The following is a 24,927-nucleotide window of genomic DNA, read 5'->3' on the forward strand; positions in this document are numbered from 1 at the left end:
ACTAATCTGTATTGCTGACCATCCACTGTAACTGAAGCTCTGGCAGACTCCATGAATGGAAGGGTAGCTATATTGGTCACTGATTTACTTTTTTTTTTAAATGTCAATTTGTAAATTTTGAGTTGTGATTATTATTCTCACTTAAACAGATGAAAATAAAAAAGTGATGTGGGAACATTGTCGTTTTTCATTTAGTTGCATAATACTTCTGTACACTAATAGTTGCCTAATAATTGTGCACACAGAGATTTTCTCCTTAGGAAGCCAAAACCTCAGTTTTACTTTATGGAACAATCCGATTGAAGTTTATTCCCATTTTGGATTGACTGCGGTCACTGTAGTTGTTCAATAATGAAATTAGTCCACAAAAATACAAATTCCTAATAATTGTGCACACGGTGTATACACACACACCCACACACACGTGTGTATGTACTTATATATGTAAACACGAATGAAGCCTTATATTGTCATCTTTGGTAGCTCTTTAAGCCATCTTGTGTCAAACATAAGAAATTGCAGATGTTGAATATTTAATTGTGCAAGTATTTCTTGCGTGATGTACCCTACAGCACTATTCATTTTTTGTGACTTTAAACATTGCATGGTCAGAATCATTAAAAATCTAACATCAAATCCAATGAATATAATTTTTGTCACATAAACTATATTTAAAACTGTTAATTCTGGACATACTTTGAGTTTGTGCACAAATTAAATAAAGACCATCATATTTATCAAAAACAAATTGTAAATAATAGTATAACAATCTATAAAAAACTCCAGAGTCAACAGAAAAAGACATTGTACATCCATTGTACATCCATTACTTTCACTCAAAAGTAGCTGGCCGTCAGCGTCATTGCCATTTTGGCTGACCGAGTGAGGAGCCGCAATTCGCGAGTTCAAGTGCAGAAAAAAATGGATTGCTCAGTATGAGCGACGCTGATTCCTGGCCGTGTCCTTGCTCACGTGTTGCTCATCTGCTGACGGTACAGCAGCAGCACCAGCTCGCGTATTTCGTCCCGCTTCCTGCGCACCTGTCTCCGTGGAAACCAGCGTTGCAGTTGTAGTGGCAAATCAAAGTGCACCACAGGGTCCTGGAAGCCCAAACAAAATCTAGTCATCCATTTTCTCCTACAGCTGTCCTCTTTAGGATTAGAGGGGAGTTGTGTGCATCTAAAATTATTATCACGCTTTGATTATGGTATGAAAAATAAAAGGTGTTAACTACCTTGAGGAAACTCTCCACATATTGCAGCAAGTAGAGACCACAATCGCTGCTATTGTCCTGCAGAGGAACGTGACAGTGGGAACTTTTCATCTGGTCGGGACCAAAGTCACGCGTCGATCCGCGTCGTGCTTCCCATTCTGACTGCAGGTACCTGATGTGACAAAGTAGTCACGGCGTGATTAATAACTTCCATTAACAAGCACAAACGACAACTGCAAGAATGACTTACTCTCGCAACAGTTTAAAGATACGCTCGTGAAGGGACAATTTAAGGGAGTCCATTATGAGAATGCAGGGCCTAAAAGGGGGAAAAAATGAGTCACTTCATTAACATTAGAAAAATAATTATTCAAATAGAAGAAGGTGGCCATTTTGTGCCCAGTCTCACCTCTTTGAGACAAACTTTGCATGGCAGGTTTTCTCTGTGCAATTCTATTAGGGAAGCAAAAATAAAAATCACTTGGACTCTTTGAGGAAGCATGCTATAAAAAAATGATTTTGACTCACCAATCGACGAGAAAAGGATTTAGTTGGCTCTTTTCCTGAAACACAAGAAATAAAATTGATTTGCAATCATTCAGGTGAAACAGATGACTGCATCAAGTGATACGGTCAAAATGTATCAGACCAGAATCTGTGTCCACACTGTCACTGTGGTTCGTCTTCCGTGGTGTGGCTGGCGCCTCATTTGAGCTTCCTGGGCCTTCAGCTTCCTCTTGCTCGGTTGAAGCGTCTGTCCCGTTGTAGATACTTTCTGCCCAAGGCTCCAACCTAGACTCCTCCAGTCCAGGAAAGCAGATGACCACCAGATACCAGTGAGCTCTAAGAAAAAAAAAAAGACTATTAGCATGTTTATTAGCATTGCAAAATATCACCTTTATTCATCCAACATGCTGTGTTGTTACCATAGTTGTCACATTTTTTTTCTCCAAGTAACATTAAATATTCTCTGAATATTACAACTTTATTCTTGTAGTATGAAAGGTCCTTTTCAAAATGTTTCTAAAAACCTTTTTGTGACCTTCCCAAGTTTCTTCAATATACCAGCTTGAGTCACATTATCTTTACAGCATATAATTTTTTTCTCATAACATTACAACTTTATCATAACATTAGGGAGTATTTTGAAATATTTTTTGTAATATAACTATTAATAATATAACTATTCGTGTAAAATGAAAACAAATACTAAAATATCACTTTATTCACAATTTATTTAAGCTTTTTCTTTTGTAACAAATTTATTCTCGTAAGTTTTATGAATTTAGCTTTATAACTTTGTGACTTTTCTCTAACTTACTCCTGATTGACAGGAACAAATAGGAAGTCCTTTTCAAAAATGTCCACGTGGCGCGTCCACGTCTTCACTCTCTGGTGCCGTTTCTGCCTCTGACAGCTAAACGTAAGAAAAGAAACGGGATGAATAGTAGTTCTCTCAAATCGTTTTCCATCTTGAGATGAAAAAAACTCACGATTCTGTAATATTGCCTTCGCTAGCATTGTCTCTGCGAGTGAGCTGCTTGTAGAAGAAGCTGCTGAAGATGTGCGAGCGCTCGACAACGTCACGCGACGAGTTCTGGAGGAGATATCTGAGTTGAGGGCACATAAATGAATTTAATTCCAAGTGAGCAAAGAGCACCGTGGATGTATAGTCACCGTCACACTCACTTGAGGTAAAAGTCGATGATGACGTCATTGAGGTACTGGCCGCTGTCGAGACACTGCAGGTCTTCCATCGTCACTGTGATTCCACCTTTGAGTGGCGGAGGAGGAAACTGGATCAATCTAAACACAAGTTAAAGAACAAATACGATGAAAATCTGTCGTCGTGTGTTTTTAGCACTTAATATATATCATCATGACTTGACAGGGTCTTTAAGCGCATGTTAGATACTTCTGACTCTCAAGGAATTACATTGGCTACAACAAAACAGATTTCTTTACAAACTATTGCAGCTGCATTCATACCATCCCAGGACTTACCGGTGGGATAGGCCCTGATGTTTGTATTTAACCCAAGTAGAGTCCGGTTGACACATGGTCACTGTGTACGCTCCTGTCGTTCTCCGCCGACATAGCGTGTACAGAGGTGTGTCTGTCATTTCGTCCTCCTGCAACACAACAGGAGTATGTTATCTTTGTCTGCAAACTTCTTTCGTACTCCTAGGGATACCCGTTCACGCCATTTTAATTCAGCAATTTTGTGACTTGACAGGTACTGCTTGTTTTGCTTCGCAACGGTGTCCAAGTTGGCTTCTTTATGTCCGTGTGTGAAATATTAGCATCTATGAATTGAACTAAATAAGAGGCCCTTGATTGAAATTGGATGAAATGAATCAGTAAAATAATTTCCGGTTGGGCCTATTTGGGGTGATAAGGCGCATATAATGGAGAAGAAAAAAATGAGACAACGGACGGGGTGTCATACCCCTTCATCTTTTTGATCCTCGTCTGTGGTGGGTTGCACTCCGAGCTCCACCTCTGTATCCGTCTCCTGCTCTGAGGTTGTCTCACGCTCAAACTCAAAGAAGGTCTGTGGCTCAAACAAGTCCACCAATGGTGAGTTCTCCGCCTCTGATGTTGTGTCTTTTGGTGCATCCACGTCTGATTCAGAGTATGAACTGCTTTCGTCCAGGTCGGTTGTGGAGGCAGGCGTGTCCAGGCCGAGCATCCGCAACAACATGGGGTCTCGGCCACTTGATTTTATCAGCTCCAAACTTTCATTTAATGAAAGACTTGGACTGATGAAGTTCTTCAGATCGAGCGTATCAACACAGTCTTCGTCATTCGACAAACAGCTGAGACAGTATAATTCCAAAAGAGAGTTCAATAGCGCTCCATCCATGTCCAGCAGAGGGTCCTTGAGTGTCAGCACGAGGAAGGGGCTCGGGTTTCCTATGGAAACAAAATCCATCAGAATGAGAGTGGTGTTCTCAAGGGGGCAAAAGCGGAACTTCCGCTTTCCAGCCCAGAGACTCTCTGCTCACACGACAAGGCTAAAAATAGTTAAGCTTCCAAGGCTCACGTATACACTATGGAAGCACAGAACGACCTTGGAGCGAACGAGGGTGCGTTTGCTGTAATGTCATTTCTCGGATCTTATCAATGGCATCATTGATGGATGACGCAAATTACGACATTACAGTCAATAAGCCCTTTTGCACAAAATGTAAAATATCGGCTGAACTCCATTCACGTTGGTGTAACGTCCAATTACCAGTGCTGGGTGGTGCATCATGTTGGGTATACAAGAAGTGAAGATTCTTCTGCACAGTCACTGCGGCACTTTGTGTCACACAAAAGAAAAGGATGGTGCAAGGCTCAACGCTGGATGCCCAGTGGAGTCCATTGGCTTTCAGTTCCTCCTGGTACCATACACTGTATCTCCTCAGCTCCGTAGGCTCTAAAGTCAATTTCACATCGACCTGCTGGCTTGAATCTGAGGACGACATGCAAGCAGAATTGCCTTAAAACAACTGCATCATATAGTTAAATGATACGTCCGCCTCCAAGAGCATCTGAGGAATACATACAAAATAAGAAAATATTTGTTTACTTGTTCATACTTGTTTATATAATCGTAGGTTTCGTAATAGCTAACTAAACAACTAACTAAATAGGAGATCAGGTCTTGGAGGGGTATTTTTCTAAGAACTCACATTTTTCTAGATTCTAAGCTAGACAAACCACTTAGCTTGTGAGAAGGTGGTGTGACGGGCAATATTACCTTTCAATGGTATGATGATTTTTTGGTTCACTACCTGTCGAGGTGTGGAGAAAAAAAAGTATATTTACATCATGGGTGATGATAGTGTGTGTGTTTGTGTGTGTGAGATGGGTGATCATTTACCATGTTTCCATTTGCTTCCCCTTGATAACCGCCACAGAACATGGAGGAGAAGGCCACACCAAAGGCACTGTGGTCGATTTCGGGGTTGAGAGACACTAACTCGGACCTGCCTACAACCACATGGAATACCTGTATAAAAAATGTATACATGCACAATGAGTTATATACACATCATGGTGCAGAATTTCTCTCTCCTGGCCTTGGATTACATAATGGTGATTTTAAACACAGGGCCAAAATCAATGGTCGTTTTTTTTTTCTTCCTCAGTACAAATCCAGTGTATGAGCCACCAGGCAATTGACTGTTGAGTAAAAAATTGAGTAATGAAGTTTTTTTTTTTTTTAATCCGCATTGTTACTAAAGCTCTCCCTGCTGGACACATGGACATAATGAGAAAAAAACCATCCAGCCTCTGTTGAGCTTGAAACCATATTTCTGGCCTTTTTTGTTTGCACTGCTTTAATGTATTATATAAGAAATTAATATAAACTCTAGTCAGCAGTTGTGCAGCAGCATTCCAGACCAGAAATATTTCAAGCAACCTTATTTTATAATTTGTCCTCACACAGGGTGACCTTCACATTTTTGAGTGAAATACAGAGGGAAATATCAAGCCCACCTCCACATTCTGCACGTCAGGGCCGTCGGGTTCTTTGGATTCAATATCCTGCGACAAATGTTCCCCATGGTCCTCGGCTTTGGCATCTCCTGCCAAGAGCAGCGTACGAACATTTTTGACTCGACGTCGAATAACGTCGCCGCTCTCTTCGTCGTCGCTAGATAGCACAACTGAAAGCAAAAATATATAGATATTAAAAAATAAAAAAGGGGGCCTCAAGTTGAGGAAAAAATTGTGGCCTACTCTTATATACATCGCATGCACTTAGAAAATCGTTTGTGTACTTACTGAGCTCTCCCGTGATGTCTGGCGCAGCATCCTCCTGTGTGGCCAGCCGACTGCAACCGGGACTTCCAATGGCGTCCGCTGACTCCGCATCACAGTCTTCTCCAAGTTCAGTCAAACTAACCGGTGCCAATCCATCTCGTGCACCTTCCCCAGTCAGGCGAAGCACGCTTTCTCGTTGCCGTTTTTGGCTGCTTGTTCCATTGCATTTGATCAATTTGCCGACACTTCTTTTCCTCTTCTGTTGACAGAAAACGCAGACAATTTTTGAGTGTCAAATCGTTACTATGGATTGGCATTGATTCATTTATTATTGAATGTCATCTTTGCAGACTTTTTGATTCATCATTTCTACAAGCGAAAGAGGCAGACCAGGGTAACTTGGATTGCAACCAAGAGGGGCACCTTTAATTCTCTGGCAAGCACAAGATCTCCTCAAATAGTGGCCCCCAATCTAAAGGCCTTTTCTTTGTTTGGCGCAGGGTACCACGCAAGGGTACAAGTGATTCATTGTCAGAGAAAATACATTCATCTCGACAATCTTGGTGCCTTGAGTATTTTCTAGTTTTGATGACAGGAAGAAATGAATGGAAACCTAGTCAAATGCACACTATCATAGTATTGGAATGTTTGGCGGCCATTCACCAGACAATGTTTCTCTCGAGTTCCAATGTCCTTGATGGGAGTTGGGGAAAACTCATCAGCGTCTCCGGCATCCTCCGCCGGCTTCCAGCTCACTGACAAGCCGCAGTCTGTAGACAAAACACCACAAGTACTGACAACCTGATTGCTGCTAGGAACAGTGTGTTGTCAAGAAAGTAGAACAGGAAAACTGTGCAGCGTCATTGCAGATGTTGTTTTTGGCCAGGAAAAATAACAGCTTGAAGCTCCGTTAAAGCTGCCCTTAGCTAACACTTCATCCAAATGATCTTTTTTATGATACGTATGTGAGTTAAATGTTTTCGAGACTGCTGTTGTGTTTGTGAACATTTCGCCGAATCAACATATAGATTACCACAGAAATGACACAAGTGCGACCTACCGACAACACTGTAGTCCTCCCCATTTGTACCGACATGGACCATCTTCTCCACATCTTTGTTTTCTTCTCCAATGGCAGTGTGACGTAACCTCTTCCTGACTTTTGACCTGCAGAGACACCAAACATCACAAAAGGTTTCCTTTCTATGTGCGTGCGTGTGATGGCAATACAGAAAGATTAGCAAAGAGACTAATTGGGAGCCAAGAAAGCAGTGAACGTGCAATGAACCAAAAGCTAGGCACATGGCAAGTTGATAAAGGGCCTTTCCAACCAAAAATTTCTAAACCAGTGTGTTTAATTTATAGACTTAAAACGCCAGTTTTTATGGCCGTGTCCAGTTAATTCTCCCGATTTCTGGATCAAATTTATTCTATTAAAATGACACACTACCTTTGTAGGGATGATGAGACGTGCTTTCGGACACACTTTGGCATTGCGGTCTTCTTTGTGCCATTCCTGGGTGGCTTCTGACCTCGATGTCTGACGGCTTCTTCTTTGCATGGGTGTCTCTTGCACGCCGTTTCGGCTTTTTTGCTGCACGTGTGACCTGGTTGCTTGTCCAAATAAGCCCTCCCAGCCTCTGTCTTAAACACATCGGTGAGGACCAGACAAGGCCTCTTTCTGTGGTACAAAAAAAAGAGAGGCATTAATCGCTGATGTCTTTTACCCGGCAGATGAAGTTGTCATTAAAATACACTTGCACAAGTCGTCGTAGGGAGGGCTGGTGTGACACAGATAAAGCTGACACAGATAAAATGATTGGTGGCTTCTGATTAGCTTGGTTAGAAGCTAGTCCATAAGACTGACTAAGCTATGTTGTTGTGTATCTGTGTATAGTAAAATTTAGAATCATCAGCTCTGAAAGCGTATTACTCTTTGCTATAGATTATCATTACATATCGAGCTACTTGAGTGCAACACTTCCAGGATCACGTTTGCTTGTAGTTATCTCCAGCAGAATATAAAAAAATGTCTACTGGGTGTTTACTTACCCGGCCATCCCCCATTTGGCCAAAGCGGCATGATTACGATCAAATGCCTTGGATCCCCTTTTGTGGTTTAAATCCGATTTTTGGAGTTTGCAACCAGAATTTGCAGCCCAGGACACCTGTTTACAACAAATAATAATGAGCTCTCGAGAAGTATCAAGATGAGTCATGACAACCAAATGACAACATTTGCGCTCATGTGTGTGTCTGAAATTCACAGCGTATTTTGTTATCATGCATTCATATACTGTAATAATAAAAAAATAAAACCCTAGGCTATTTGATATACTGTATGTCGGAGTTTCAAGACTTAAAAGTTGATTTGTTGTTATTGCACACTAAATTGCAGATGCTGAGTGAAACACTTCATAGTCAATGCGTCACTTAAAAACATTTCACACAAAGCCCCAATTATATTTTTGCTTTTTCTCTAATAATATTTCCTGAGTATATTTTTTATTATTATTTTTCATATCTTATTACGTTATAGTCAGATATTAATCTCTGTATTACAAATGTACAATTACGTTCACACCTTCATGTGAATTGAATCGGCAAAGCCTAAGGGGAAAAAAAACTAAACAAAAACACATTCTGACTCTTATTTATTGAGGCACAAATTACATTACAGTCATCAATATTGCAGTCGATTTTATTGTTCCATTATTTTCTGTATTATGATACGTATACAGAAAACACGAGTGCATCTTGACTAATTGGGTAAACCTACAGGTAAATGGACTTCATAAATGCTCATTTAATTGCAGAAAAGGCCAGTGGTGTCCACAGTTGAGTCCCACTTACCAGCTTATTCCTATCAACTGCAAATGGAAGTGCCTTTATGGCTTTCTGGGAGTCCATCATGACTGCCAACTGAGTAAGGCACAGCAGCAACACTATAAAAGAGAACACAGGTCAGAGACAAGTTTGAGGAGACAAATTCACATCCCAATGGCAATTTTCTTTGTCTTATGACAAATTTAAAGGAGTCACTATCTTATATTACCGTGCAAGCCGGAATAATTTTCATGCATGAAGAGACAAGCGTGTCAATATATTGTTATTATGGTATATTCAAAACAAGACTAACTACAGGCTACATGTTGAGGACTAACCTCGTGGGGAGATGAATGCATCTTGACCAGCTCATGCAATGTCTTACACCACTACTGTCTGCTGCTTTGACGTGTCTTTAGTTTAACACGCAACTTAAACTAATGTTACTTTGATGGTGATATTCAAGTCTGCGCAAATGTGACAGTTTTCGTCTACTGCGCAGGTACTTTTCAAATTAGAATGAAAACCGCTGTTAGCCACACTAGCCCAGAAGGCTAACAGTGATGATAGCTCACTCAAACAAAGATGCACAAGACCGAAGAAAGCAAAATCTTACCATGTTCTGGAGATTCGCTTTTGCTTTAAGAGGAGATATTGGAGACGTGCAGATAACAATGTGAGAGCGAGCACTTCACGCCACAGTCAACACGCAAATATGATAAATAGTCATTACTAGTAAGGAACAAGGGGGATACTCGAAACACAGAGGTTCCACTGTTTTACATGGCTACATCCGGGTTACACCGGAATCTACGTCACAAATATAAATAAAACACTTTCTATTTTCTTGAAAACGTAAACTTTCTTGCAATGTAAAAAAAATCACTTAACGTACTTCAAATTGTAACGAGTACTAAAACGAAGCTAAAATGTGTTTTGGAGGACTGGAATAGATTAATCGTTGCTAGCGGAAACAGGGTCGGACACCACTTGGTGGCGCTGCTGACTTCCCAGTGTCAGACTTTTAAAAATAAACTATAATACGAATAACAATTAACAGCTTTTTGAGTTACATTGCTCATTATTTGCTGATGTGAAATCACAGTGTAAATAATTTGACTTTGTATTTATATTTCAGAAGCCAGTATTAATACTGACGTGAGGCGAATGAAAATGACAGGTTGAAGAATAAGAAAAACACATTTTGTTAATCATAACATGTCATAATGTACTCGTGAGGCGATTTTATCAGACTGTAATGAAGAGAGGAAATTTGGGATGGAAAACAACTGGTTCATGTCTTCACTCCTCCACATCACATGTGCTATTCAGGCATTTATAGACACCAAAATTAAAATCTCAGTTGTACTGTAAATACTTATATCATGCAATGAGTGCCATAAAACAGTATATGAGTTTCAGGTGTTTATTGATATTATCATTGCAAAACACATCAGACCTGCTCAGCCTCTTTGAAGAGGTTTGTGAGTTGAGTCTTCACACATTGCAACAGACATTATCAACATTTTACAGCAGGGTAAAAGAAATATAACAAGAGCACACTTTGGTCATTTCTGAATATTCAATTAACAATATTTAAGACATATTAGCATTACAATGCTGTTTGCTTCGGTTGCTATGATGCAAAAGGGAACTTATTCTGTTTAGGCTATTTATGAATGACCTGTGTGGTTCGGGTTTTAACATCAAGAGCCATATTTCTGCACAGTCAAAGGCATCCCGGAGACCACTTCCTCGCTGATGTGATTTGAAGTAATTACGTCTTCTGGTGGCTCTCTCAGAGCTTGCGCCGCTCTCTTTTCAGCTGAGAATAACAGTAGAAAACAGACCACTTTACCCAAACAACATTCGTTAGCCCATCAATCAATGTTTACCCATCAGGAATAAGATGGGCGTAGATGACGTCATTACTGTGCACATCTTACCGATAGCACTACATGGCGTCACAATGGGCTCTTCCAGTTGCTCTCTCTGAGCAATGGCCGCCCGGATCTTCCTGACCGCGTAGATGCTCGCTGTCATGCAAAACACTATTATTAGTCGTATGGTAGTATTATATTTCACATAACATGTGTTCTTGTTACATCAGACATTGATAGGTAAAAATTGTGTATTGACTAACGGTAATGCTGAAATTAGCTATATTGTCAACACTGATGCGAAACATAGAATTATTATTTATATACTTTCATCGTACATTACGTACAGTATTAGCTAAACTGAATGTGAAACAAAAACTATGATCGGTCGGTACATTGGATGGTTTGTCAACAAAACAACGTCGTTAAATGGCAGGCTAAACTAAAGAGACTTACGGTCAAATAAAACTATAAAACCAATTCAAATATACCTTATAAAACCAATTCAAATATACCTTTTATAATAAGTCAGACCATAGTTGCAGCTTATAGTTAGCTCTGCTTGTTTTTTCCGCTCCCCGTGACGAGTGTGTATGGGTGGGGGATCAGACCCGGAAGTGTTTCGGAAGCTCATCACGAGTGTTGGCTCGTGAGTGAACGGTTCGTTCAAAAGAACGAATCCTTTCAGTGAACGAGAGTGAACGAATCACTTCCTAAAGTGATTTATTTTTTCAGTTCATAAACTCACAACCTGGAAGTGCTTTTCCAGACTGAGAATGGCCAACATGGTAAAACATTTTGCCAATATCAAACATGGACTATTGTGTGAGCCATAATTTATTCATCATCTTTGCAATTTAAAATTCACTTGCTTATTTTCAATTGATGCTTTCAACTAAAGGTGAAGTTATTTCAAGCAAAATACACCTCTACAGAATAATCTTTTCACATTGAGTACAGCAGGCTGTCATATAGTTGCATTTTCAATATATACACATATATTTAACTTAAAACATTTTTACAACAAATACACGCTCTTTCAGAACATGACCATACATTACAAAAACAGACACCTTAAGGAATGATGTGTTATAATGTTGATATCCATTTTCAACTACCACAGCAGCATCGTAAACCAATTGCTCACTCATCGTTTACTTCAATGTCACGAACACAAAAACGATCACTCACAAAATACAAGGGGATGGATGGATTGAGTGAGTCCTTGAGGGACGTGGTTTTTAATCCATCCTGATCTTCTGGTTGGTCATCCTGTAGATGATGCTGTCGTATCCCGGGTCCATGTTCCACAGGTTGTAACCCACGGCGATCACCGCCAGCACCAGCACAATCATCAGCCACAGTATGATGTTGAAGACCACGGCGTAGTTGTAGTTGTACTTGTAGGCTAAATTGTAAGGGCTGCCTGGATTGCTCTGAAAAGAAAATACCAGCACTTTTTAAATGAATAGATTCTGCACGTTTGTGCTTAACAGCAGTCTGACATATGCAATTATAATAAAAGTTAAATGTGAATCTGAACATGCATTTGTACTAATAAGGTCCCTCCCTCAACAAAGACCTTGCCTAAAGCCTGGCACTCTAAGTCGAGTCAGAAAGTGTTTATGTGCACAATACGGACTTACGATCTGTTTTGATTCCAAAATTGAGCGGGATTTCCTAGTGAGAGGAGCCTCAAAGTTCTTCACGGTCACGACCTCCACCACGGCACTGTTGCCATAAAGGCCGTACATGTCCTCTGCAAACTATAAAATGAACATAAAAAAACAGTTATGGAGTCTTTAACGATGGATTGGGAAGTCTCGCTCTTTACCTTCTGCAGGACAGAGGAGAGAATGGCGATGGCATCGTGGTACTGAGGAGAGTCTTGTCCATAGACACGGCTCAGTTCTTCAAGGCCCGACAGCTCCAGGGAGTAAAGGTCTGGAGAGTGGTCCTTGGCCAGATGCCTGTGCCTCTGCAACTGTATGAGTAACATTGTGAAGCCAGAGGTATTTTAGGGGGAGGAAAAAAAATAGGGCTCAACGACCCACTATTATCATGCATTATCATCGCAATTACATTTTTTCTTTTAAATTGATGAGCCCCAGAAAAACTAGTGACGACTCACCAGAGCTGTGATGTCATGCAGGACTTGGATCTCAGAGAGGAACAGCAAATCAGCCTGTAGACATGGCAGGAGCAAGGTTAGACAGGAAGTAAAGCGTTTGATCATAGGAGAGTCGTACGAATGGAAAGTGACCTCTGCGTTCCTGCTGAGTGAGTTGAGGGGCAGGGTGGCCAGCACGGAGCCGTCTTGGGACAGACGACCTCGAATCTGCTGCAAGGTAACTGGCAGATCCTCGAACACGGCGTTAGCTTTGCCCAGCATGTACAGCCTCTAATGGAGGACACAAAAGAGGCACATTACAAATACTTGGTCTAATAAATTTAAGAAGCACTGATGCATCCAAAAAAGTGGCTCTCCGAGTACCATCAACATGACCAATATTAAAATACAGTAGTGTAGCAGGCCTAAGTCTTCATCAAATATTCTTGGTGTTAGCTTGAAGTCAGAGTTTTGAGATTCAATGATTTAATGACTGTGTTCGCACCTCTTCACTCGGTGCGAGCTGCAGCACAACAGGCGTGTCCTCAGCGAACAGGGAGTGCACCGTCTCTGCGACACTATCCAGGGTGAAGGGCACCGGCTGGGAAGAAATAGGAGAAACTTCACTATACCCTACCAGGGATTCATTTTGGTTTTAATCCAGGTCCAGGGTGACTCACATTCTCCAAGGGATAGGAGGCCACACTCTGAGGAAAGGTGAGGCCATCAGCTCCTTGGACCACCACCAGAACATTAGCGCGAGGACGCTGGAATAGGAGACCAGCCTGCAGGCCCGGCCAAGACAGATCCTGAGTGGATTCAACAGACATTATTATCAAAAACGATCATTGAAAAACAGCAATAACAATGAAGTGCAACCAAGAAGTTTCTAAGTGCTTCAGTGTCATGATAATTGGAGATGATGACCAGCAGTCACCACCAGCAGATGTTCCTGTTCAACGATGTTTGGCAGTGTTATCAATGTTTGGCATGCTAATTTTATTGCCTTTTCCCTTGGTTTGATGAGACTCTGAGTTGGATCACTTATTGATTAAAATTTCCATTGGCAGTTGATTTTGTTTTACATGCTTATAATTGAAGCAGCATGGCGATGTACTGGTTTAGCATAGCTGACTCACAGCTATGAGGTTTGGGTTTCAAAGGCTTGTCTAGTTCTTGCTCTCTAGAGTTAATAAAGTTTTGTTTGTAATAACAGCAGAACTGGTTGAAGCACCTCTTGAACAGAGAAGCCCATCGTTAGGGCCACGAGGTCAGGAATCTTCTCGCCAGAGACGGGCCACTCTCCTTTCTGGAACGAAACAAACTCAGGAGCCTGCAGAACCGTCAAACTGTCCCCACGGACATCTGCACAACAGAGGAAAAAAAAGTGCATGATTTTCTATTAATTGGCAAATTTTTAGACAAGCAAGAGGGTGTGTCAAGTGATATAACGCTTGCTCCTTGGGGTATTTCAACGAACGTATAGGAACTGTTTTCAAGTGTGAAGAAAAAACATGTCTCCTTGATATCAAAATGGCTCAATATGTATTGTCAAATTTGTGCATTGTTTTTCCTTTTTATGAAACGCAAGCTAAAGCCCAAAGAAACTCGTGAGGAAGAGACGGCAAGGAAGTTCCCTGTTCCGTGACCTGTCACATGACTCACAATCCACATAACTACTGAAAAGCAAACAAAAAATAGAATTAAAAAAAAGGCACATTATTGGTTTATTATTGCTCATCAAAACAACGATGAGACGCACTTACTCAAAATTGAGAGTCCCCAATAAGTAACGCTTATGAGCGAATAAACGAATAAAACCTGCCAGGTAAATCTATTACAACGAAGAAAAACAGAAAATCACCACATAGACGAATCATATCGACATAAATTATAAATAGCGTTAAATGAATGATCGTCAATGCTATCGTTACGAGCTCGGGCCGTCTGTGATATGCTAACGCTTTGACGCACCGAGTACGTAATGTGACAATAAAGCAAGAGCAGATCGGTTTAAAATACATAAGAGACAACCTCAATTATTTTATAGGTCTTACCAGTCGTGCAGAGGAAAAGGATAACCCACAAGGCAAAGGAAAAAGCCTCCATCCTAGGCCTGCCAGTCGGCGACATCTTTCCTTCTCCTAGGTTCCAGCAGAGATCACATGATCGCAACGTCACGTGGTATCGAAGAGAACAACGCATGCGCAATAACAGCCTCTTTGGTTTTGGGACAAAATTAAAATAGTGGGATTCAGTGTTAAATTTTTACTTTATTTGTATTCATATTTTTATCAATTTAATTATTTTGAATTATCATTTATTAATTGGAGATGTACTCGTTGTAGTTGTGCACTTTGTTCATTTGTAAATCGAAATTAGATCAACAAAATATGTAAGAATATGACTAATTCAAGACGATTAATGATGATGATTCAAGATGTAATTCAAGATGATTAATTTTCATAGAGGCACTTTTGACACGTTAACAACCTTGCAAATACCAAATCCCATGAGTTTATTTGCACCATGCAATCTTTAATTTCAACACTTGATAGCGCTGCAGGTCTGCATTAAATCGCATGCTGTTGCCTGGTTGGTCCGGAGCTGAGTGCCGATATAAAAAGTGCAGCCCGCGACAATACAAATGTATTCCGAAAGATGGCAATGTAGGATTGCGTCGTCGCGGACAATTTAGCTAAACGGTTTAATTTGACATTGACACCCAATTCATTTAGTTCCATTTAGTCCCTCCAACGCTAATCGTAACCTCACAATTAAAGGAGCAGCACGCACATTCATCTTGCAGTTTGTATATTTATTTTTTTAAAGCAACTTCTTTTTGTAAAATATAAATACAAATTAGGAGATATTTTAATTACAAAGTTAAAACAAAACAAAATGGACACCCAAAAAAAGTTTGATTTACTGCAGTAGCCTCACTGTTAGATATATACACAAGCTCTTTGCCAAAGGGTGAACATCAGTATTACAATAAAACTTTTATACAATCAACGCTGTAGCTCTGCGTGTTAAATTACAGACTGGACAGGAAGCACAATTTAAACATTACAAAATGGAAAAAAAGATACAACAAAAAGAATTGTACATCATGTGCTCCCTGTGAACTCAAATAGCACATTCAATATAGCACACATGCACAATGTGCTGCGCTCACTCGCTGTCCGGTTATCGGAAAGGAGAAAAAAACTATGTACACACACACACACCTAAATGTATATGTACATACATATATTCATTTATATTTATTTGTACATATATTAATTTATAAAAAATACGACCATCAGTTGTTGAGAGTCAAGCGTATGGCTAAGCTAACACAGGCCGGGTCGGCCAGCAGGTCCAAAAGTCTCTATGTACAGTGCCGGCCGGGGCGGAGAACACTGACTCCCGATGGACCGCAAAGCCAACCGCAGCCCAAGATGGTGAAGAAGGTCAGTGCTTGTGAGCCGGGTTAAGGATGAGGCCCACTTGGCCAGCCGCCTTGATCCTGTCCTTCAGTTTGTCCCTGGCCTGCTCCCAGCGGTCGTCCAAGCACTCCAGCGTGGAGCCCAGCAGGGCAGCTAGTTCGGCACTGTCCTCCACCAGGTCCAGCAGTTCCTTGCTGTCTGGCTGGAAGCCCTCCAGCTCCTCAGGACAGGAGAAGAGCTGAGACAGCGAGGCCTGCCGGTAGAACTCGGCCTCGGACACCGTCACCACCTCCATGTGGGGGAAGGCCTGCCGGAAGCCACGGGCCGACATGCGCAAACGGCGGAGCACATCGGACAGGAGTAGCCAGTTTCTAGGCCTGAGAGGGAGCAAAGTAAGAGAACATTGATCACGGATGAGGAATGACAACTTGTATCTACTTATGTACGTGTTCATGTCCAAAACAAACAAAAAAAAACATTCATTTGAAATTAAAATAAAATGTAATTAAAAACTTTTCAACCTTCCAGAAGATGCACATAAACAACTAATCAGTGGTTGTGCGTGTAATGATAAACACAATCTGAGTGACATCACGACCAATCCAAGTGCTGTGTATAATGATTGACAGGTAAACGGCAGAAAGTCTGATTTAAACGGATATTTGTGTCACAGCGCAAGGAATATGTGCCAACTGTTATAAATTCCTGGTTGGAAACTTGTTCCAGATGTCCAAAAAAGCAGAGATGTCAAACAAAAAGACATCTGCTCATAATGAGGTAAAACTGCATTCGAACGTGCGTGCCAAATTGTGTTTCTGCGTTACGGCAAAACGTCATTATTTCATTATTCACACTTGGGAATGGCGGGACGCTCACCCATGAGAGACGGACACCTGGATGTTGTAGCACGGCAGCAAGGGCCGGTCGGAGAACTCAAACTCAAACACCTCCCTCTTGTCGTCCTCGTCGTCCTCGTCAGGGCCGGGTGGGTCGGCCAAGACGTCGTAAGCTCCGCCCTCCTCGGCAGACTCTGAAAAGTGCAAAATGAACGTGAGCTGACGTTTTGGAATGACAAAGACATCACCGGTGACGCGCCTTCACATTTTACACGAAAACCCAGCCGAGCGGAAGGAATATTGTCATGACTCGCGTACAGGGTTTTGGTGCCATCTTGTGGCAACTTTAAGCACTTCAGAAGGGGCACAATAACACAAAATATGCTAGTTTTTTTTAACCAATAAAGGTGGATTTTTTTTTTCCTTAATGACGGTAGCATAATCATGGTTTCTGTCAGAACTGTGATACCCCCCTCTGAAAGCAGAGAATCTAGGGGTCAAACTGGTCCCCCACAATGGCTACGTGCTGTCTATATATATTGTAGAACCTCAACAGATAAACACCAGCTTTTACAGGCAGTGTGAGAGGGGCTTCTGTTCCTGCACTCCTATTAGTTCCGAAAGCAGAAAATTGCCGGATCGACTCGGTAACCCCCATTTCCGCGTCGGTACAGAAAAGCGACATTGGAAAAACGGTTAAAAAAAAAAAGTCAGACAGAAAGGGATCATTGTGATCAGTACTCACCACACACAGAGCTGCCGTAGAATTCCCAATAAACTCCGGGGTCGTCATCTGCGCGGCCCTGAAGGTCAGCAAAATAATCTATGGAGAGAGGAAAGGAGCATGTGACTCACCAGCCGGAGCCCAGGGGGACAGGCAACGAGGCAAACAATTGCCCTTGGAGACAAGAGCGGCGAATGGATAAACGGCAGTAAAAGAGGAGGAGGGAGGAGAGGACGTGTTAGGGGAGTGTGGAGTGGTGGAGCAGGGGCGGGTGGGGAGGGGAGGGGGGCTAATGGTCAGGGGCCAGCAGCTTCACCACGGGGGAGGGAGCGACTGTCTCTGCTGGGTTAAAGCTGGCTCAGTTCAGAGCGGGGCTGCAGACGGCTGCCAGGAACAAGAACCACACACAGTTTTGCTGGTGTGTGCGCGCGCACTCGCGGACACACGGCCAGAGAGCTGCATAAGCACATGCGGCGAGAGCAAAGTGTGTGTTCAGCACATACACACAAACACACGCGCGCACACACATTCGGCGAATCAGAGCCGGGCTTTGTGCCAGCGCTGAGGCGTGGGGCGTCTGGCGTGTGTTTGGAGGGATTAACGGCCTCCAGATGAGTGGGACCAGGTGGAGGGAGGGCGGCCATTGCGCTCGCTCGCTCTCTCTCGCTCGATCGCTCGCTCTCTCTCGCTCGATCGCTCGCTCACTCTCACTCCCTCGCTCGCTCTACCGTCCGGCATCGATCGACGTGTCCACGCTCTTATCGAAGTTCAACACCACCTTTTTGCAGCCGTCTCCATTTAAAGAGGGGTGACGAACCCGTGGCCTTTGGGCCACATACGGCCCCGTGAGAGCGTTTGATCCGTTTCTAAAAAGCCCCTAAAATATTTAACCCGCACGTGCTCATAACATATAATGACAAACATATGTTCCATCGTTGCATCATATTTGATCAAGTATGGCTCTTGAAAGCTGATAGGAAAAAGGTTGATTTGAACCTCTTAAAGCACCCAAGCGCCACAGTTTCACATTTTCTCTTCTGTTTTCACCTCGATTAAATCAATTTTAATGAGTCCAACCTGACATTATGCGCCGGCAACAGCCGAGTCCCATTCTCCCCATCTCACGTTACCTGGGAGAGGCGCACACGGGCCCTAACACGCACTACAAAAGCAAAGTCTCCGGGCCGGAGCGAAGCCCATTTCCTCACGTACGCTGAGCAAACACAGTTGGCGTTGCTAAGTAACCAGATAGAGGAGCTGGGAGGCAACAGCACGCACTCCTGCGGGCTCAAACTCCCTTGTCTAACAGGTGGTCGAGGGAGGGAAGAGGGGGGGCTGCGCCGGAGGGGAGCGATGGGCTGACAGCGGCTGACATGTCTGCTGACGGCCGGAGGCGAGCGTGGGGCGGAAAATGGGGGGGAGCAGCGGGTGAGGATTTGCAAAGCGCCACTTGGGGCAACAGGTTGCGCAGAGGTCGAGGCGCTGAAAGAGCTGCAAACAGGATCGGGGCCCTTTGGGGAATGGCTTCTGCTGAGCGGCTGCTTTAACATTTGAACCCTCATCACCTGCATACACCACCCAAAAACACCCATATTATATCTTGTCCTACCCTTTTTGTAATGCAAGTTCGAACATTTGCCAGTGTTTTGTCTTCAGGTAGAAACGTCATAAGTGTATTAAAAATTGTGCATTTATTGGGCTTGTGGTATCCACATTTCTAAATCACTGACACCCTTCAGCTTGTTATCAATCCCCCCACCCACACACACACAGCAATGGAAACTAAAGCTAGATGAGGGTTCATCTTTCCAAACGATACGGTGGCAATCTGAAATCAACTGTGCCACTTGGTGGAAATGGATATATCGTAATATAAGTCGCATGCCTCGGTGACGAGTGCAAAAGAACAGCCAGGAAAAAAATAGCTTACCGGTGAGAAAGCGCTCCATGATGTCACTGTGGGTCATTTTGAGGAGGCCACGGCCAGAATACGTTGCCAAGGTGGGGTCGGCCCCGTAGGACAGCAGGACGCGCACCACATCAAGGTGATCGTTTTCCACCGCGTCATGAATGGGCCTGCAAAGACATACGTAATCATCTCAAGTCACTTGTGTATGTAAAGTGGCTAAATGGTAACTGGACTTCACGTTGAAGCTCTTCACAATGCCTCACATTCACACGTACACACACAAACCGGCTGCTGCTTATTCCTCTCCTGCGTATAAAGTCGGGTAGGGTTGCAACCGTTTCATCGGAATATCAAAGCTTATGTGTCATAGTGACGCCCGTGGCAAAAAATGATCCAATCCATCATGCAAGTGACGCGTTACGTGACACGAGAAAGCTCTGACACAGCCCACTGCCGCATGCTAATGAGGCATTGCACGTTTGTTTGCGCCGGCACGAGCGGGTCGGGTTTCAGCTAAGGTACCTGGTGCCGTCCTGCGCGCTACAGTTGATGTCGGCCCCGTAGTCCAGCAGGTGCTGGACGATGCTGAGCCAGCCGCGGGCGCAGGCCTCGTGGAGGGCGCAGTAGCCGGCGTAGTCTCGGTGATTCACCTCGCACACTCGGTTCTCCAGGCAGTAGAGCACCACCTCCTGTAGGGAGCCAACACAAGCGCCACGGTTCAGTACGGGAGGGAAAAACAACAGAGTCGTACAAAGACAGACGGCTTCTAGCATATAAAGTTTCCTGTGGCGGCCAAATTAGGGGAAGAGGGAGGAGGGGGAAGGGGAAATGAGCGTGTTCCTGCGCCGGACTAACATAAAACTCGCACACAAACGCTCCATAATGCTGCAGCTGGCGGCGAACGAGGCCAGGAGACCGAGTATGACTCAACGACGCGTCGCCTGCCAGATTCCGAAGGCGTGCGCGCGTGCGGAGACAGTTGCGGCGGGCCCGGGCAGCGAGCGTGGCGTAATGGAAGCGGAACAAAGAGATTTGATGGAAGCACTCAAGAGCTGGAAATGTTTTCGCTGGTCTTGGGGCCGCGACAGCCGGCATCCAGCAGAAAAATAGACGGGGCTGGTTTTTATTGGACCGCCGCGGTGTCTGCTGCTACTAAACGGAGGAAATGGCGGGAAGGGGTGGGGAAGGAGGGAGGGCGTTCTGTTCTGATAAGGACGTTCGTGGAGATATGCAAAGCAAATGCAAACTGCCGCATTTATCTAGATTTTTCTAAATTAGGGTTTTAATTATGTCACCCACGTGCATCCGTATATGCGCATAAACGCCAACGCTTAGGCGCTGTCCCTCTAACAGCCCACCGCCGAGACCTCCCTCCTATGAACCTGGGGAATGACTCCAAACTTCCATTTCTATGCTAATTCTCGCCCTCCAGCTGCTCCAAGTGTTTATCTCGCTCGCTCCCCATTTGCGCGAAAGGGCGGCTGGAGGGACGGAAGGAGAAGGAGGAGGGGAAGGGGGGGGGGGGGGCAGACTTGACTGGCGGGGGGAATGGAGCGGGCGGAAGGAGGGCCGCGGCGGTGAAGGCAACACCCCGACAGATGACAGATTAATGAGTCTGCGGATGAGATCTGCCGGGGCCGTCCGCTGGGCCGCAGCTGACAATAACAAGAGATGAAAGGGTGGGCTTGTCGTGGGTGGCGGTCCAAAATGTGTGTGCGTGTGTGTGTCTGCGCGGCGATAAGAGTGATTTAGAGGACGATCCGGGCCGTGGAAGGAGGAAGGGAGGGAGATACCGGGAACAGAAGAGAAGTGAACAAGTGTGTGCAAGAAAAAGTGTGAGCGTAAAAGGGGGGGGGGGGAAGTGCGCGAGTGAGGCGGGAGTGACGCGCCAACTGGTTTTCACCCGCTGCCAGAATTCCGTTTGCCTGCTGGAAAGAGATTCAGGAGCGCTGTGCCGAAACTCCCCTCGGGGGATTTCACCCGTGTGTGCGTGTGCGCACGTGTGTGCGCGAGAGCCTGACGACGACAGTGTTGATATGCAGCTCGTGTGCGCGTGTGCATGTGTGTTTACGTGCTGCTGATGAGCGCGTGTGCATGTGCGTGTGGCTGTGGAGGAGGTGTAGCGCTAAACCTCTGGAGCCGTGTTTAATATCGCTGGGAGAGAGCGAGGAGCTTAGCACGAGAGCCCCGGCTTCCCGCCAGATACACGCACACACACGTCTCCGCAGCATAATGAGGCTCGCGCACACACACATCCACACACATCCCCCTTCCCAGCAGCCCCCGTTCCTCCTCCGCCGCCGCCGCTTTCCCTCCGTCCTCTAATCTCCCTCTCTAGAATGCTTCCCTGCGCTCGCCTGCAATCAATGCATCACTCAGACATTTAACCCCTTGCAGCGCGGCCCGGCTACGCGCCACGCATACAAGCAGATGTTTGTGCGTGCGGGCTCTTTCGGCGACGCTAACGTAGCTCATGCTAGGTCTAAGGGAGCAGGGCTTAGAGGTTTTGCTCATCAAGTCACCTCTCCCGTGTTTAATACAGATTTGCAAGGAGAAAAAAAAAAAACTATAACAAACAAAAGGCCAACAATAAAAAAAAAAGGAAATAAACGCGCCTGACGTTTGCGTCTCGTTAACTCGACTATACTCGAACAAGCAAGCTAGCGAGCTAACGACTTAAGCACGACAATCCTAACGAGCAGCGACTGTGTAAAGCTCATTAATTCAGGGGAGCGTTAGTGTCATCTGTTACCACCTCCGCATAACCTCCTCTTACATCAGCGGCTAAGGCTGCATGTTGCATTTGCCTGGAAGTAGGACATCTTCTCTGACTTCTATGATGAAAAGAAAACTGCAATACATACTGTAAGTTGAGTGGCAGCAGTTCTGGCAATAAAACTAATTCTTTTATTCTTTGGCATTTGGATGTGACGAGTGGCATTAGGATACGATGGATGTCCCGCGGCATGAGAAGGCACGCTCAATTAGTATTCCGCGACACGGCACGTCCTGCTGTGAGTGTCGTTGGATGGCGACCGCTAACATTTAATACGTTCGTGACGATTTGAGGTTGGGTTAGAGGCTGACAACTTGGCGCGAAACCCCGGTCTATTTATCTTCTCAAGCAAACAGTCCAAATCACCGCAATTCCCCAGTTTTGCCGATTATAAATGCGCCGGGTACTTAAAATGCAATCCTGCCTCCCTCATACGCCGGCTTGAGGAGAAAATCAGACATGATTTATGTGAGGAGAATAAATGACAGATTGCACCTTTATCCAGGCTTTCAATGGGCTGAAGCGAGGGGGCCTGTTGGAGCACCCGGCACGGGCAGAGACGGAGGGGGGGGAGGTGGATGGGGGGGGGTCGTGAAGTTGGTTGGTGGGTTGGTTGGTTGGTTGACTGGTTGGTTGAGAGGGATGAAGACATCCGCAGCATCGCTGCTCATTACCATTTCAAATGCTCCGCCAGCGAGCGAGCGAGGCAGACGAGGGGAGAGCGAGCGAATAGAAAGGGGAGTGAGGGAGGGAAGAAGCGAGCGAGTGGGCTTTCATGTGCGCCGGCACGGAGCGCGAAACTAAACGAACATGAATATATGCGCGGTGTCGCCCGGGCATCGGGAGCGTGTGCACGCGTCTTAAACTGTGTGTGTGTGTGCGTGGAGGTCTGCACGTCCTGCTGCTTCTGTGTGTAGTGTTCAAATGAGTGTGTGTGTGTGCGCCTAAGATGATTAGGAATTTGCATGTGCAGGTGTGTGTGGGTGTGCGATAGCGTGTTTTTTTTTCCTTCTCATTTATTTTTATAACATCAGTCATTCCGTGCGGCCTGTTCAGAAGCGCACGCCGGCGTGGCTGCACGTGCGCTTATTAGGTCATAACTGGCGCCGCTCTGTGTGTCACACTAATCAGCAAATGCGTGTGCGTCCGCGTTTGTGTCACTGTCTCCCAGGCCCTTATATCTCGCTGCCTGCGTGTGATAAGCCTGGAGCTTGCGGCACTAAAACACCAGTACGGGACAAGCGCTGTGCATCTACAGGCTTGTATGCTAGTGTGCGCGTGCGTGCGTGTGTGTGAGGCACTATGCATAAATTCGTGTGTGCGTGTGTGCACGTGGGAGCCCCAGGGGTCTGCCCCAGGCTTATCACACGCAGGCAGTGAGAGACGCGCTTCCTGAGAGGCAGCGAGCGAAAGAAAGGGAGGGAGGGAAGGAGGGAGGGGAAGGCGGGGGTGTTGTTTGCGCAGCGGCCAGTGCCTTGTTTGTGTAGTCTCAGGTTTTCTCCTCCCCCCTCTCGGCACGCAGGAAGGGGAGGAAAAAAAAAATGCTAAAGGGGGTGGGGTGGTTGCGAGGGAAGGCGGAGTGGGGGGCATGCAGGGGGGGGACGGGTGGAAAAAAAAAAGAGAAAGAAGCGGGCGGGGAATAAAACGTTTGAGAGAGACACATAAATCACAGAGACGAGCCAGCTTCTCTCCCGCACGGCTGACTGCGCCCCGCTGCCGTTCACCGCCGCCGCTCCCCGTGTTTGTGTGCGAGCGAGGAAGGCAGGACGGAAGGAAGAACAGCCGCCGCCGCTGCCACCGCCGCCGCTAACCGCAGTCACCACGGCACATTAGAGGGCCATTAGAACACGATTATACTCCCAGCGCTTACCTCTCATTCACACTCTTTGCCGCCCGCTCTCCCTCTCTGACTCACACACATCATGACGCACACACGCCTAATCATCATAAATGTGTGTCTGAATGTGCGTGTGACCATAAAGCAACCGGTTAATGAGCAACGCACACACCTACTTACAGTTTGGTGAATATGCCTCTGCTGGTGATTAAAGATATTACACACGCGAGAGTACGCATGGAAAGCGCAGAGGCAGACGAGCGAGCGAGCGGATACACGGCGCAGCTGAGGAGGCATTAAACTGCGCCGATCAATAAATCAATTTGGAAAATCTGTCCAGAGGAGAGGCGCACAAAGGACGGAGGAGGAGGGGAGAAGGAGAGAGACAAAGCGCCATCCGGCTTTAATTAAAAGACAACGCTCGGACGCTCTTTTTAAGTCAAGCGCCCGGGAAGCCACCGGGTTAGTTTGACAGAGTTTGGAAAGATTTGTGTCATTAAAATAATACAATCATTTGTTCAAAACAATATAAACTCCCTACGTAACCACCATGGCTTTACGCAAGTTTTAAGTAGCCAATTGACTCAATTAAAAAGGCCACACATCAAACAAAGAGTTCATCCTATT

General features: G+C 44.9%; 3 protein-coding genes across 9 annotated transcripts in view; all 3 read right to left on the bottom strand.

Annotated features, from left to right (window-relative positions):
- Positions 1-516: 516 nt before the first annotated feature.
- On the bottom strand, positions 517-9,593 carry senp7 (SUMO specific peptidase 7). Of its 2 annotated transcripts, none has more exons than XM_088383290.1 (22): positions 9,414-9,593; positions 8,825-8,916; positions 8,024-8,139; positions 7,422-7,652; positions 7,032-7,138; positions 6,635-6,741; positions 5,993-6,230; positions 5,705-5,874; positions 5,085-5,213; positions 4,962-4,995; positions 4,452-4,673; positions 3,663-4,129; positions 3,218-3,345; positions 2,903-3,019; positions 2,707-2,823; positions 2,535-2,630; positions 1,863-2,056; positions 1,742-1,776; positions 1,623-1,666; positions 1,464-1,532; positions 1,235-1,385; positions 517-1,100 (listed from the first exon to the last, which is right to left on the bottom strand). In XM_088383290.1, exons 2-22 carry the CDS (start codon positions 8,882-8,884, stop codon positions 969-971), a joined length of 2,964 nt encoding a protein of 987 aa, XP_088239416.1. In that variant the 5' UTR covers positions 8,885-8,916; positions 9,414-9,593; the 3' UTR covers positions 517-968. The 2 variants fall into 2 exon arrangements, with proteins under 2 accessions (XP_088239416.1, XP_088239417.1); XM_088383291.1 differs by lacking the exon at positions 9,414-9,593 and adding an exon at positions 9,136-9,210.
- A 616-nt stretch (positions 9,594-10,209) lies between these two features.
- atp6ap2 (ATPase H+ transporting accessory protein 2) lies at positions 10,210-15,004 on the bottom strand. The gene is made up of 11 exons (XM_088383764.1): positions 14,845-15,004; positions 14,022-14,152; positions 13,468-13,596; positions 13,293-13,388; positions 12,941-13,078; positions 12,809-12,862; positions 12,512-12,661; positions 12,324-12,443; positions 11,193-12,113; positions 10,744-10,833; positions 10,210-10,622 (listed from the first exon to the last, which is right to left on the bottom strand). The coding sequence occupies exons 1-9, from the start codon at positions 14,990-14,992 to the stop codon at positions 11,919-11,921; spliced, it is 1,161 nt and encodes a 386-aa protein (XP_088239890.1). The 5' UTR covers positions 14,993-15,004; the 3' UTR covers positions 10,210-10,622; positions 10,744-10,833; positions 11,193-11,918.
- Positions 15,005-15,584: 580 nt separating this feature from the next.
- bcor (BCL6 corepressor) overlaps positions 15,585-24,927 on the bottom strand; it is a 36,686-nt gene continuing 27,343 nt past the window's right edge. For 5 of the 6 annotated variants that reach the window (XM_088382369.1, XM_088382367.1, XM_088382366.1 and 2 more), the window contains 5 exons: positions 20,210-20,376; positions 19,709-19,854; positions 17,800-17,877; positions 17,095-17,248; positions 15,585-16,595 (listed from right to left, as the gene is read on the bottom strand). In XM_088382369.1, coding sequence (XP_088238495.1) covers positions 16,244-16,595; positions 17,095-17,248; positions 17,800-17,877; positions 19,709-19,854; positions 20,210-20,376 — 897 coding nt within the window. In that variant the 3' untranslated portion in view covers positions 15,585-16,243. The remainder of the gene's footprint in view (positions 16,596-17,094; positions 17,249-17,799; positions 17,878-19,708; positions 19,855-20,209; positions 20,377-24,927) is intronic. The other variant, XM_088382370.1, reaches the window with a different exon arrangement.

This window comes from Syngnathus floridae, chromosome 8 (genome assembly GCF_059516105.1).
Source record: "Syngnathus floridae isolate MCC-2025c chromosome 8, RoL_Sflo_1.0, whole genome shotgun sequence".
Classification (NCBI taxonomy): Eukaryota; Metazoa; Chordata; class Actinopteri; order Syngnathiformes; family Syngnathidae; genus Syngnathus; species Syngnathus floridae.